The sequence below is a fragment of the Salvia hispanica genome, chromosome 2, assembly GCF_023119035.1.
Source record: "Salvia hispanica cultivar TCC Black 2014 chromosome 2, UniMelb_Shisp_WGS_1.0, whole genome shotgun sequence".
NCBI classification, from domain to species: Eukaryota; Viridiplantae; Streptophyta; class Magnoliopsida; order Lamiales; family Lamiaceae; genus Salvia; species Salvia hispanica.
The window spans coordinates 30943248-30957669 of NC_062966.1; the positions used below are offsets into that span (position 1 = coordinate 30943248).

The window sequence follows — 14422 nt, forward strand, 5'->3', positions numbered from 1 at the left end:
ATGTACGCATTGAACTAAAAACTAGTAAAAATTGAACTAATAATAAGCTAATAATGAAATAAAACTCACGTTTAGTGGACTAAAACATGTACACAGTGAACTAAAAATATGATGTTTGATATTTCAGTGAAGAATATAGTTTAAAGTGTACAGTTTTTTCATTTCAGTGAAGTATATTGAGCATATAGTGATGTATATTGTGCTTATAGTGAAGTATATTCTGAATTCCTTATAATGTACCATTTTTTCATTTCAGTGAAGTATATTGTGCATATAGTGATGTATATTGTGATTATAGTGAAGTATATTCTGCATGCCTTATAATGTACCTGATAAGGCTAATTTCATGCATCGGTAATGTGCAAAAAAATGTTATAAATTGCTGGGTCTAACACGTTTCCTAAGCCAGGTGTGTGAAGAAAATCGCTAGATCAAGGAAGTAATGAAGGAGATGGTCTAGCGAGAGAAAAGGACGAAATGAGTAGGATTTACAAGGAAAATTGGCGTGACGGGGGAGTCTACAGCTGAGGGCAACAAAGTCATTATCAATACCTCGCTGGACCCACTAAAGCGCCTATAAATAGAGAGGAGCATGCAGCGTAATGGAGAGAGTTTTCACTCTTCTTAGCTCATACATTTTACACACACACTTGGGAAACATTCTGGGGATAATCGTGATAGGGGGGGTACTTTCTAAAGATCTCGAGTTTGGTAACACCGTCCCAGGTGAGGGCGAAGATACATTTGTTTTAATTTCAGTTGTTTTTGCTAGTTTCCACCGTCGAACTTCACTTTTGGGAGTCGACTTTGATGTTGATGATGTTTAACTGCTTTATCGCTCATGGATCTGAGTTTAGCTGTTTAATTTCAAGTTACTTTTGCTTAGATCTCTCTACTGTTAGCGTAATTCTTAAATTGCTATGTCGATCTCTGCTTATTTCGTTATTGAGGTGTTTGATGTGGAATTGGGTGACAGATCTGTGGTTGATTGAGTGTTTGGAGCTTAAATTTGTAAATCTGACGTGATGGAGAATTTCTTCTGTTTGGAGTCCGTGTCGGACGCTTGGATCCGGAGTGGATTTAGCGTCTGAAGTTGGTTTTGGCATGTGAAAGAAACAGTAGTGGATAGACTTGTTTTATTTCCTTTGTTTTCTATTTCCCTTCGTCTAGGTATGCAGATCTGTAAGTTCTTCGTCATTTATGCATAGATTTGATTCCAAGTTAGTAGCCCTATTTTTGATTTGCTTATGTGTTTTCTCAAGAAGTTTTATGCGAATTTGGTTTTAGAAGACGATGTCACCGTCAGTTAGTACGAGAGTTAGTTATTCTGCCACTTTCCAGTCGTACTCTGCTTTTCTTAGATGTGGTCCCACCGTAGAGTTATTTCCTAGGTCTAGCTGTTAGGTTAAGTTCCTTTCTAATATTCCCAAGTCAAGTTAATTTTAATTTTTCCTCAACCCAAGAAAATGCGTGGCAGCAGCCAACACCAAAAATACTCCCAAATCCTTGATTACGAGTCTTACGCATCCTTCTCTGTGGGATCTATCCCTACTTCCCTATACTAGGTTTAGTAAAGTGGTTGAGGGTTTTTGAAGCGGGGAAGTACTTGTGTGTCCGACGACCGGGATTCCGCACAACCTACGAGTTCCTAGACCAAGTAATCTAGTGGACTTGCTGGATCTGGGGAACCTGCCTTATTTGAATATCGCAACACTGCACACACACCACACTTGTACTGTCACATCCACACGTAGCTTCAGTACCCTTTTTTTCATTTCAGTGAAATATATTGTGCATATAGTGATGTATATTGTGATTATAGTGAAATATATTATGCATGCCTTATAATGTACCGTTTTTTCATTTCAGTGAAGTATACTGAGCATATAATATGTATATTGTTCATATAGTGAAGTATATTCTCATATCCTGATTGGTCCGGTCTGGTGGTAAATCCCAAGAAATCGACTCTATTTTACCTAATGGATTTGGCAACGTCTGATATGTAGCAATTCCAGCTTCCTCAATGTGATCTAATTATAAATTGTATGATCATGTTTACTCACTATGTGGTATGCTTAACAATATGATTTACTACATCACTATAAGCATAATATGGTTCACTGTGCTGGTAATATACTTCACTGTAAAGGTAATATACATCACTATAAGTGCACCACTTTCAATCATCTCATGATTAATTCATAAGAGTTCAAAATTTTCCTTTAGAGTTATTCTTTGCATCCTCTCTCGAAGATGATGAATCTGAATTGAAGTAATATTTGTCCGGAATTGGTATTGAGTACACATGATCGTGATGGAGTTTACATAATGGGTTCGCAATTCTGGCAGCTTTGGGATGATCGACCACATTCAATTGAAGACGTGAAATCTATTAGCCATAGACTCTGATCAAATTTAAAAATCTGGTCGTAATTTGAGGTAGAGTCGATCTCAATTTGAGATTGAATCTGTTTCAGAATTGATCGCAAGTTGAACAAATTAGAATTGATTGCGATTCATGTGAAAATTTAACGTAGAATCGATCGCAATTTGAGTGGAATCTAATGCAATATTGATTGTTAGTTGAAAAAAAATCAAAATATGAGGAAGAACTCATCATGAAATCTAGGATGAAGTTGATCGTGAAATTTGGAATGATATCAGAATCATCTGGAATATCCTATGGAAATCACGATTCATATGAAATATGAGACAAATTATTATTTCCAAAAATGCCCCTATTCACTTATTTCTTTATTAAATATAGACGTTTGGTTCAACATATAGATTAATATGGATTATTATGATGTGTGGCTGAAATTTGTTCTCTAGTTATACAATTAAAATTAGTTAGACCTTGATCACTCCTCTAAGTAGCATTATATCAATTTATATATGCGGAACCGACCAATATTTAATACTATAGTTGTAACAGCCCGCCTTCCTAGGGTACAATAAATGTGGCAACTGCTACCAAACGGACACGAAGAAGTGAACAAAGGCTAGAGTTTCATTTAAAGAGTGTTGACCAAAGTATTGGAAAGAACTATCAGAGTATTTAAAGCAATAACTTAACCTAGAAGTTTGAATAAGGAAAGAAAGGTATCATAAATAACGACCAAAAATCTCAAAAGTATGACATAGTTTCCGAGATAAAACCACAAGATAGTCTAAGGCCTCTAAAACGAAAGGAGAGTGCAAAGTATTCAAAATAAACATAAGTGTAGCAAAAACTCAGCGGAAAGCGACCAAGAGAAAGAATAGCTATGTATGAAGACACAACTACGCTTGAAGTTCATAACAACCATCTTAATTAATTATCATGCTCAACACCCGCCACCGCTCGTCATCGTTCAACTTGCACATAAGGAAAACACATGCAGGGCTGAGTATTTTGAAATACTCAGTGAGCTCGTTGCCAAAACATTTTATAAGTTATGCCACCCTTACCAAGTGAACTCGAGTTTTAAGCAGTTATAAGAGAATATCACGAGTATCACAAAATATATTTTTCCAATAGACTGGCCAGTCAAAATAACTCCCCATTTTCCTTAACAATTCAACAATCACAATCATTCCATGGTGCGACGAAAGTGTGGCCACACTTTTCGCCCACGAGACCGGCCGACTAGCAAGGACGGCTCCCGATCCCCTCGTGTACACAGCCTGGTAGGGTTTGCGGCCCATACTCAGACCCGAATTCGTATAAACATATCCATAGCCCTATAGCCCAATGGAGTGAACTCGCAAGCTAGGCATCAGGCGCGCAATATCAAAATAAAATAGACATCGGCATGGCATAACAGTTAAACCACCCTTATTTCTCCACATTCACAGATTTTCACATAAAAGAGTTTAAGAGTAAAGCCCACCTCGACTGCTTAGGTTTCAAGTATGTTCTTTCCTTTGTTATCCGGCTTCGCAACTGAGGTTTCAACTTTTTAATCACATAGGCACATATCACAAATCAGATTCAAGACAAACTCCTAATTTATGCATGTCTCAACGCTTTCCCTTTTCCCATTGATTCATTCATCTTACTATCACTAATCAAACTTAAGTCATGATCATCATATAAATTCCATTCACATCTCAACTCTAGATCTAACACCAACATAAGTTACACAAGGGTATTTAGCCATCAAGCACACACCACACAACACAACACACACACACACGACACGCACACACGCACACACGGCGCACACATGCATACATATTCCCATATCCCTTTTTATCTCACTTTCACTCAAACAAGATGCATGGGGGGTTCAAGAATACCGATTAATCGGTTAGAAAGAAGAGGGATCGAGTAGAATCAAGAAGATGGATATAAAAATACCTTATGAGAAAAACAAACGGTAGAAACGAAGTAGAGACTTGGTTCTTCAAAATCTTGAGGTTAAATCTCGAATTCTTCTCAAAGGATGAAGGATTAATGGAGTAAAGTAGAAGAAAATTGAGAGAGAAGGAAAAGAGGGAGGGGGCGAAAATTATGTGATGGCTAGGGTTAGGTTTTTGGCTCCTTATTTATAGAGCTCAATAAAATCTTTAGGTAAATAAATAGAATATTTGGTAAGATCTCATTCTCCACAATTAAATAAATAAATATTGTAAAGTAGGGAAGAAGAATTAACAAAAACAGACTAGGGTATCAAGCATGTAAATTTCGAAATATATGGCTTTTCAGTAGCCAAGATTTTGTTTTGGTATATTTTACGGAGTAGAATAAAATATCACGGAGCAAAATAAAATAAAGTCCTCCAAGTATAAAGAGTAGTAGGCGTGTATTTTGGGGTTCTCCCATAAGGAATATATTTTGAATATTAACTAAAATAAGGTAAGGCAAGATCTCTTGAGGTATGAAAAGATTTGGTAGAATATTTAAATTCTAGGTATGGAAGGAAATCAAATAAGGGATTAACTAAAATAAAATAATTCTTTCCTTCCCACAATAGGTGATTTTCGAAAATCACCTAGGAAACAAAGGGGACGATTTTTTTTTCTCTCTCTTTAGAATAAGGAATAATTGGGTCTTGGATTTAATTTGGATAAATATCCCAAGAATTAAATTAAATACGGAAAAATAGAATTCCTCCTCTAAAAATCAAGGGGGTTCGAAAATCTCAAGAATTGGGTGGCTAGTATGTATGGAAATTTTCTCTAATATTCTCACTCACCCTTAAACAAATAATTCATCTCATAAATTAATAAATCACATGCCACATCATAAAATAAATAAGTTTGACTTTTCAAACTTCCAACGCAAACCCTAGACTCGACTCGGCCGTAGCATCTCATGCAATAAATGCATTCATAAATATTTCACGTCTCTACGTCATCAAAATAAATTCCAGGGCTCTAAAATTAGGGTTCGGGAAATCGAGATGTTACAATAGTTTTATTTGAGTAGCATCAGATTTATCATGCGTGTATATTAAGTTTGGTGTATAGAAAGTAATTGAACTTTTTAATAAAAAGTCCATACAAATCACATTTTACTTAAACAGTTCAAACCCAACATTCCACAGGCCATCTTTAGTTAGGTATCAAACAGTCTTGGAAAGTTCAGTTTTGGTTGACTCGTAGACAACTTTGATTCTATCTTTTTTTTTAGTTATACAGTATGAAAGTTAGAACTAAGAAATAGAAGAACACAATTTAAATTTAAGATATAGGAGTATTAGATAACATATTTATAGTATATGAATATACAGTTTTGAAAAAGGCTAACCAAAAATTAATAAATTTATAGATATCAAAATTTGAAATTTATAAATTTATGAATTTTTACTTAATTAGGGTGGAAAAAGAGAAATATACTACTATTGTAGTTTTAATTTCAATTTAATTATAAACATCTTTTAGTCACAGGTCATTATATAGAATCATGGAATTTTCCTTAACTCAGAACACATCCTCCTACCGGCTACAAAATGAAGACCCCAAATTATACTACACTAAGCAACAAAAATAAATAAAAATATATATCTTCGATTGACACTTTCTGCGTGAGGTTAAGACTTAAAACAACGTTGTGTTGTGCCAAAACAGATAACTAATGATTCAGCAATTTAGAAATGCAAGACTGAAATTTTGTTCTCGTCGTATTTGCTTTTTGTACCTATATATATATGGTCCATATATATATATTATACAAGATCTAAGTATGTAACTATATTTTTACTCAAAGCGAAAAAATATAGTATATGTATGAAATTTGAGCCAACTGTATTTGTTAAAAAGATTTAGGTTGTCTGTACATGAGCAATGAACACATGATCACATTTTAAGGAAACTAAATCCAAAAATATAAAGATCCAAAAACATAGTAATTTCTTTTATGTACTACTATGTATCTAGCTAGTTGTATGTAAAAAAAAAATGATGCATCTATACTGAGACAGATACCTCGAGCCTGCAATCTTAATTATTACATAGAGATAGCTAGGAGTGAGTCAATGTAAAATCAATCATCAATCCTAATCAACTTTCATAATCTTTTACTCTCTCTCGCACAAATAGATGCATAGTTTAAATTGAAGAACTAGGCTAGGCCGGATCTTAAGGAACTAAAATATTTGAACTGCATAATCTATTTTGTAGGTTAATTTGTAAGATATAAATATTTTACAGAGATGTAATCAATTGAGATCCTAAAAGCTAGTAGTACAAAATAAAATCTAGACCATTAGATTTTCATTATTTGATGACTATCGAAGACAAATAATGTCAATAAAAAATATTACTAATACAATATCAATCGGTTGACACTGAGTTGATAATTTTTGTTGATGTTATTTGTCATATTTATATATGAATATAATCATTATTTTAGTTTATTGTTTGCATGAAAGATGCCGTTTTAATATAGTAGGATCCTATTTTCTTATGTATTTGTCATAGATGTGTATTTTGTACCATCAAATTAAAATAAAATTTTCATTGACTATTTATATATGAATGGAGTTTATGATGATAAATAATTGTGGATAGTGTACCTATTTGAGGGGGCAACATTTCATAGTTGGATCGTTGATACATGAACTTAATTATAGCTGTTGGTGGGAAGGGCACTATTAATATTAATAATATGTATTTGGCCAAACGATCAATTTCATGTACGGAGTAACTTTTATGTGTGATGAAATCTAAAACTCGTTTTAATATATAAAACAATATAAGCAAGTATTATGCCTAAGAACAATTTCACATTCGATCTCATTCGATTCAATTAATACACAGTCCAACCGCCCAAGAATATATAAAAATGATAAAAGCAAAAATAGTAGCACTGGATTGAAGAATCATAGACGATGAAAGATTTCCAGCAATTTCAGGTACCTTTCTCGTGATTGATACGTGAAATATCCCTTCTTAGCACTCTAATCAATGGAATGAATACAATCTTTTTGTAATGGTTAAACACTCTTATCTTAAAATTTTAACAAGAAGTTATGGATTTCTATGTTCGAAGTCATCTCCGGGTCGATATGAATTATTCGAAAAGATTACATTTTGATAGTGCAAGCGATAAATTTGAACTTGAGCAACATTAGAACACTACATAAAACAAACCGTTAAGGAAATATTTTAATGTACTTAAGGAAGCTAATTTGTATTTCTAAATATACTACGAACGCTTCAAAAATCGTCCTTATTGATAGTGTCTCAAGTGAAATTAGAGGATTCAAATGGAAGTGTCTTGAAAAAACAAAAGAGTAAATTAATTTATCTTTAATTTATGTATGCTTTCTTTTTGTGTTCTAAACTATTGTTATTTAAAAAAAAAAAAAATCAACGCTAGTAATTGTATCTCGATTTTTATGTCCTTAAAAAAATACTACTAAGTTTTTTTCAGTAGAAATTTGATGTTTCTCTTGAATTATTGAGTTCTTTGTGGCATTTTCTTTTATTTGGATATGCTTATTCGTATAATTTAGATCTTGCAGTAGAAATTTGATGTTTCTCTTGAATTATTGAGTTCTTTGTGGCATTTTATTTTATTTGGATATGCTTATTCGTATAATTTAGATCTTCTATCTTTGCCATGGGTGTTATCTGTCAACTTTTGTTGATTTTGCTAGCTTAATTGATTTTCAACTTTTATTGATTTTGCTAGTTTAATTCATTTTGAGGTTGTTTAACTGTTTGGTTGAACTTCTTTTGCAATCTACTTTACTTGTCTCTTGGCTCATCACTATGTTTAATTGTAAGATAATTTATGACGAAACATCATAGATATGAATGACAATATAGTATAGTTAAATGAGTTAATCAAGAAAAATGCACAAGTGTTGTTTTAATTTTGGGTATGAATATAAATACAAGTACCATTTGACGGACCTCAAACGCCTTGTCAATGGTTTTAATTTGTCACGACTACTTCCTTTTACATTCTAGCATTCAAAAATACTCCCTCCGTCCCGCTTTAGCAGTTTCATTGACTTTTTTGCCCTCTTTTTGGAAAAATGATAAGAAATAGTTAAAAAGGAGAAATGGTGAATTAAGAGAGAGAATAATATAGAGAAGAGTCTTATCTACATTATTGTGTCTCTTACTTTACCATTTCTCCACTTTAACTATTTTTTATCATTTTTATAAAAAGAGGGCAGAAAAGTCAATGGGACTGCTAAAGCGGGACGGAGGGAGTATCATAGAGCATTAAAAATTAAGTAAACGATAAATTTTACTACTTGAATAAATAATCGATTATCATTATATTCATAAAGTTACAAAATGACATTTCAATACTTTAAATAGGAAGAAATGCCAAATGGGTGAGAGGTTATTTTGGATTTATAAAGCTAGTTGGGATTTTAACTAATAGAATCTAGTCACATCAACAATTGTTACGCAAATGTAAGGTTTCATCAATTCAATCGATCAACAACACTTACAACTTTATTTAAATATTTTATTTAGTCGAAATGAGTTCAATTAGTCAAATCATGTCCACGCTCCACCAAAGAGGTGTAGCAATATGTGTGGATGCTTCATTAATTATATCGCTATTATATGCTTTGTAGTTGCCCCAAGCTACGGCTGCTGTTAATATAATAATGAAAAAATTATTCTACTTTTGTCTTGACTATATTTATCTGGAGCCTGGAGGTAGTGTCGCAACTTAGGTACAAGTTGAGATCATAAAAAATCGCTATCCAAATTAATTCGTAAATTTTTTTTAATTTTTTCATAATTATTAGATCTATTTCTTACACATGAAACAAAAAATTATATAGATTGAAACTTTGATGGTGTACTAATAGGGCGATTTCAGCAGCTTCAGTTAATCCTCTTTGGACCTAAAACAAATTAATTGTATTCTATTTTTGCAGTTTTTGTTCAAACGTCAATTATGAAGAGACAGAAAAGTAGGTTAGATAGTGTTAATATATGATTGCAACTTTTGAAATTATTTGGTAATTAGTATATACTTCTTTATTTGCAGTTTAATATGAATACCGTATGAGTTGAAAATTAATAGGATGATATATTGATATGTACCATATCCATACTTCACTATATAAAAAAGTGAAATAAAGAAAATAAGTGGTATAATGTAATTATTTTATTATTCGAAATGCGTGGTATACTCTACTTAAGAATATTAGGGTGGTGCATTATGTTCATTATGTTTAGTCTGAATTATTTATTATTTGGAAAATATAGGAGATGCTAATTTTTTGTATGCAAAAAGCCTTTTTCTCAACTACTATATCCTGATATTTCAGCATACAAAAATGCAATCGATGAAATTAAACCACATGTTTGGTAAAGGTGATAACTCGTCTAGGAATTGTTAATTTTTAGCTATTTATATGTTGAAAGCATGACTTAGAGAATCTCAAGTCTCAACTGACCAAAACCTACAGTCTTTCCATATCTCACTCTCTCTTCTTCACTCACTTTCCCTCTTCTCTCTCTCACGTTTTCCGGCGGATAAACCGGCCAATCCGGCCACACAAAGCTCAATTTCTACAAAATATGATTCGAAGAGAATGACGAGCTCGATTTCGCCATGTCACTGTCGTCGTGCTCAGACTGCTTCTCCGACCTCCTCTGCGGCGAGGCCTCCAGTAGTATTATCTCCTCTTTCTCGCCGGAATACTCATCGAACTTCGATTCTCAGCCGGCGGAGTCCATCTCCGGGATGTTGGAAGACGAGAGAGATGTAGCCGGAATCAGTAGCTGCCGCGCCGTCGATCAGCCGATCGATGCGTCGGTTAGAGCTGAATTTGTTGCATGGATTCTCAAGGTATATATCTATATCTTCTCCCTTTTCCAGATTCAGGTTCGCAATTCCTGCTATCGTGCGCCGATGGGTATCGACTGTAAATGGCGGCGGCGCACTTTTAGAAATGTAGCTAGTATGCGCCGGCGTCGTAGGAAGCGATGGAACAGTGCGCACTCGAGGCGCATATTATCCTTTGCGTATGGTTTGTTTGACCGATGCTTGGTTCATTGTGCAGGTGCAACGATATTACGGGTTTCAGCCGTTAACGGCGTATCTCTCCGTCAACTATTTTGATCGTTTCGTTTGCTGCCATCAGCTACCGGTAAAAACACCGTCTCCGTTAAGTAGTTTAATCTCTTTTTTCTTCATGATTAGAAAATACTACTCCACTTGGCTTATCTCCTCAAAATGCATGTCACAGTCAGATCCAGTCTTCTTAATAGACTAATACTATTATTGATTTTACAGTTTCTTATTCTTAAATTTTATCGGAATTTGACTTTTAAGAACAAACGATAAGGACGTTTATTTGGTACTAGTATAATTTTATATCCAAGTGTTTTAATCTCGTTCGAAATTCGGAAGTTGCTACTTTTTTGCATTTGACTTGTTAATTACAAATTATTATTATATGTGTGTTTTCGGAAAAAATATTATATGGAAAGTCATTTTATTGGCTATTAATAGACGTTCGCTTTAATTGGTAACTCAATAAATATAATCTATCTACCCATTTACAACATAAAGCAATAAAACAAGATCAGCGCTGAGAATTGCTTCTTCACTAAATACTACTCCTAACTAAGTTGACGTAATCTCCCAAATACTTATCGGTTCCAAATCCAATTATTGAAATGACGCATTAAAGGTTTTGCTTTTTGAAACCTGTTTCATATGATAATAATTTTAAATGATGACGAGAAGAACTATTGGCATGTATGCCTATATTTCAAGAAATATTTAGTAGGAAGGCCCATATGTGTCGTGCACAATATTAATTACTACTAATACTACTATTTACTTTTACTACTCCTAGTAGACAAGTCGTAGTACTAACTACTCTCTAATTTTTGATATTTTCACTTTTATATTTTGTGGCAGAAAATGAGTGGATGGCCGCTGCAACTACTCTCTGTTGCATGTTTGTCTTTAGCTGCAAAGATGGAGGAACGACTTGTTCCTTGTCTATTGGATCTTCAGGTACTATTATTGATTTTACAAATAATAATACTAGTAGCCTGTAAATTCTTAATTTTTTATTCAATTTTAATTTTATTAATTAAGTTGAAAATATGTTTGATCTTTTTTCGCTATCGATTTATAAACTACTACTCCTACTTATACATTTATCTTTTTGCAAGCTAATTTATTTATTTTTATAAACTCTGAAATTATTAGTAAATTTTTCTTGGAATATATCATAATTCATTTGATTATTAGGTTGAAGACCCAAAATTTAGTTTTGAAGCAAGAACTATTCAAAGAATGGAACTTCTAGTTTTAAGTGTGTTGGATTGGAGACTTCGATCTATTTCCCCATTTTGTTATCTCCCATTTTTCGCGCTCAAGATTGACCCCTCTGGAACTTACACCGACTTCCTCACTACAAGGGCCAAAGAAATCATCTTCTCTACATTTGAAGGTATTTATTTAATGGAGTAATACAATACAAGTTAATTTTGTAACCGAAAATAGGTTTGATTAATTCCGTGTTTCCGTATTAACAGAGACCAGCTTCCTTGGGTGTAGGCCATCTTGCATTGCTGCTGCAGCAATACTGTGTGCAGCAAATGATTTGCCAAAATTCTCACTCATCACTGCTCAACATGCTGAGTCATGGTGTGATGGACTCCACAAAGTAATTTTTGAAAAGATTACTTAATTATAACCAAAAATTACAAATTAGTATATGGTAGTAGTAATTGATTAATACTCATGCAGGATGAAATAACGAGTTGTCAGCAGCTGATTCGGCAAGACGTTTTCAAAATAAGGCCAAAGAAGCAGCCAAAGGTATTCCCAGACCTTCGAGTCACAAACAGAGCAAGTATAGGCAGCACCAGTTCATTACTGTCTTCTCCATCTCCATCTTATAAGAGAAAGAGTGATGGGGTAGATGAAAATGAAGAGACTTTGATTAAGAGGGTTAAATATGAAGACTTGCATAATTAAATAGTTTAATAGAAATAATTCGTCTAGAAACCTCAATGGGGCCGGGTATTTTTTTCTCAGAAAGTCTGAAGAGTGCATAGATTAGCATTAATGTGTACAAAGAAAAAGATGTCTTGTGAGATTTAATTCTAACCCCTTCTTGGTCGGGGGGTGGTAATAGTCAATCATTTGTGTTCACAACTACACAAGAATGATTAGCGATGGGAATTTAATTAAAATTAATTAGCCGCATAATATATGTGAGTGAGTGAGCAAGATGATTGGAAGGTGTTTGAGCTTATGAAACTGTTTTAGTAGTACTTTGGTGGAGTGGGAGTGATGGGGTATGAATGAATTGAATGCAATTGAAAGAGAGATTGGTGGGACCAAAAATGGGTGTGAGGAATCAATGGAGATGCCAGAAATTTGAAGGATGCTGCAACTCCTTTAATTGAAGAATTTTATGTACTCTTTTTATTTTTCCATATTTTTGTGAGTGTCCACGTGTGAATGTTTTGGCGGGAACAAAGTCCTCACGGACTGGCGCGGGGTGTCATATTTGGATTTCTCTTTTTCTATTTATTTTTGTTTCAGACGACAGCGACGTGTCATTGTATGAAATGAATATGCGTATAGGTTTTGTTTATGAATTTTTAATAAGATTGGGATGAGTCTGTTTGAGACCCCATATTCGCGGGACTGCAAGTGCATGTGATTGACAATGAGGATTTTGTAGCATTCCCATTTGTTTTCATTACAAAAGAATTACTACTACTTTGTGAAGAGTGATTGAATGAGTGAAGGTGAGCCACATGCGACCCCATCCCATGGCATGTCTGGTCTTGGATAGATTTGAGACAGTTATGCCTCCTCCCTCGCATAGCGGCATAGAGATGGGGTGTCATATTTAATTAGGTATACAAGTGGGCGTGACTATATGATTTAGATTGAGTTGAAGCGTTCTCGTTGGAAATCTATGGTTTTGTGATTAATAAAGGATCTCAGCGATACGGACCCATTGCCACCCCAACCTCAGTAAAGGCTAAACTACTTTTAATTATTGTGTGGGGATTTGCATCGTATTGCGTCTCTCAATCAACTATATATGGACATTCTATTGCATAATTAAAAGTGATGAATCACTACAAGCTACTGGACTACATTATATACTCCATCTGTCCCTCTGTATTTTGGCACGGAATTTTAAAAAAATTATTTTAAATGAATTAAGTAAAAGGAGAAAAAGTGAAAAGGAAAAATGTAAAGAGATGAAGAGAGAGTAAAGTATTTTTTGTCAAAAGAGAAAATGACTCAGCTACATGGGACAACAAAAAAGGAATACGACTCAATTATAAAGGGACTGAGGGAGTAGAATTGATTAATTGTCAGTATCATAATAAATTAACATGGAATTATATTATTCAAAATATATTGCTTATACTCGTGTCTTTGGAAACGTATATGCTAATACATTTAAGTAGGCTATGTACTACAATGCATTAAATGGAGTAATATTTTTCTTAACTTTATTGATATATTAAAAATAATTATGATTGGATGAAATCACACACATAAATAAGATTAAATGTCAAATTAAATCTGAAACACTTAAATTTAATTAAAATGCATATCAATATAGCTTCATAAAACATCATTAAACAGTTCAATTTTTTTATATTTAGAGGGGAACATCTTTTTAGGTCCACGAACTTTGCCAAAATATCATTTTAGGTTTGTGAACTTTAAAAATATCATTTTAAGTCCGTGAACTACAAATTAATATCATTTGAGGTATTTTGAACTTTTTCCGGATGAAAATGTCCTTGAGGCCTTCAAAGTGCAATTTGGACAATTCTTTCGCTACTCATCTTGCGTCAAAGACCTAGAGTCCAACAATTTTTTTTAACTACTATTTAATTCAATTACCATCCAAATTGAATTTAAATTTGCCGTAAAAAATATGTGTTAGTTTTCAATTATTAGATGACTAATTATTTAATGATAGTGAATTGGGAATTGAAACTTTATTTT

At 33.5% G+C, this 14422-nt stretch overlaps 1 protein-coding gene across 1 annotated transcript; it reads left to right on the plus strand.

Annotated features, from left to right (window-relative positions):
- Positions 1 to 9842: 9842 nt before the first annotated feature.
- On the plus strand, positions 9843 to 13096 carry LOC125204011 (cyclin-D1-1-like). The gene is made up of 6 exons (XM_048102548.1): positions 9843 to 10261; positions 10476 to 10562; positions 11342 to 11440; positions 11681 to 11882; positions 11968 to 12098; positions 12182 to 13096. Exons 1-6 carry the CDS (start codon positions 10025 to 10027, stop codon positions 12410 to 12412), a joined length of 987 nt encoding a protein of 328 aa, XP_047958505.1. The 5' UTR covers positions 9843 to 10024; the 3' UTR covers positions 12413 to 13096.
- The last annotated feature ends 1326 nt before the right edge of the window (positions 13097 to 14422 follow it).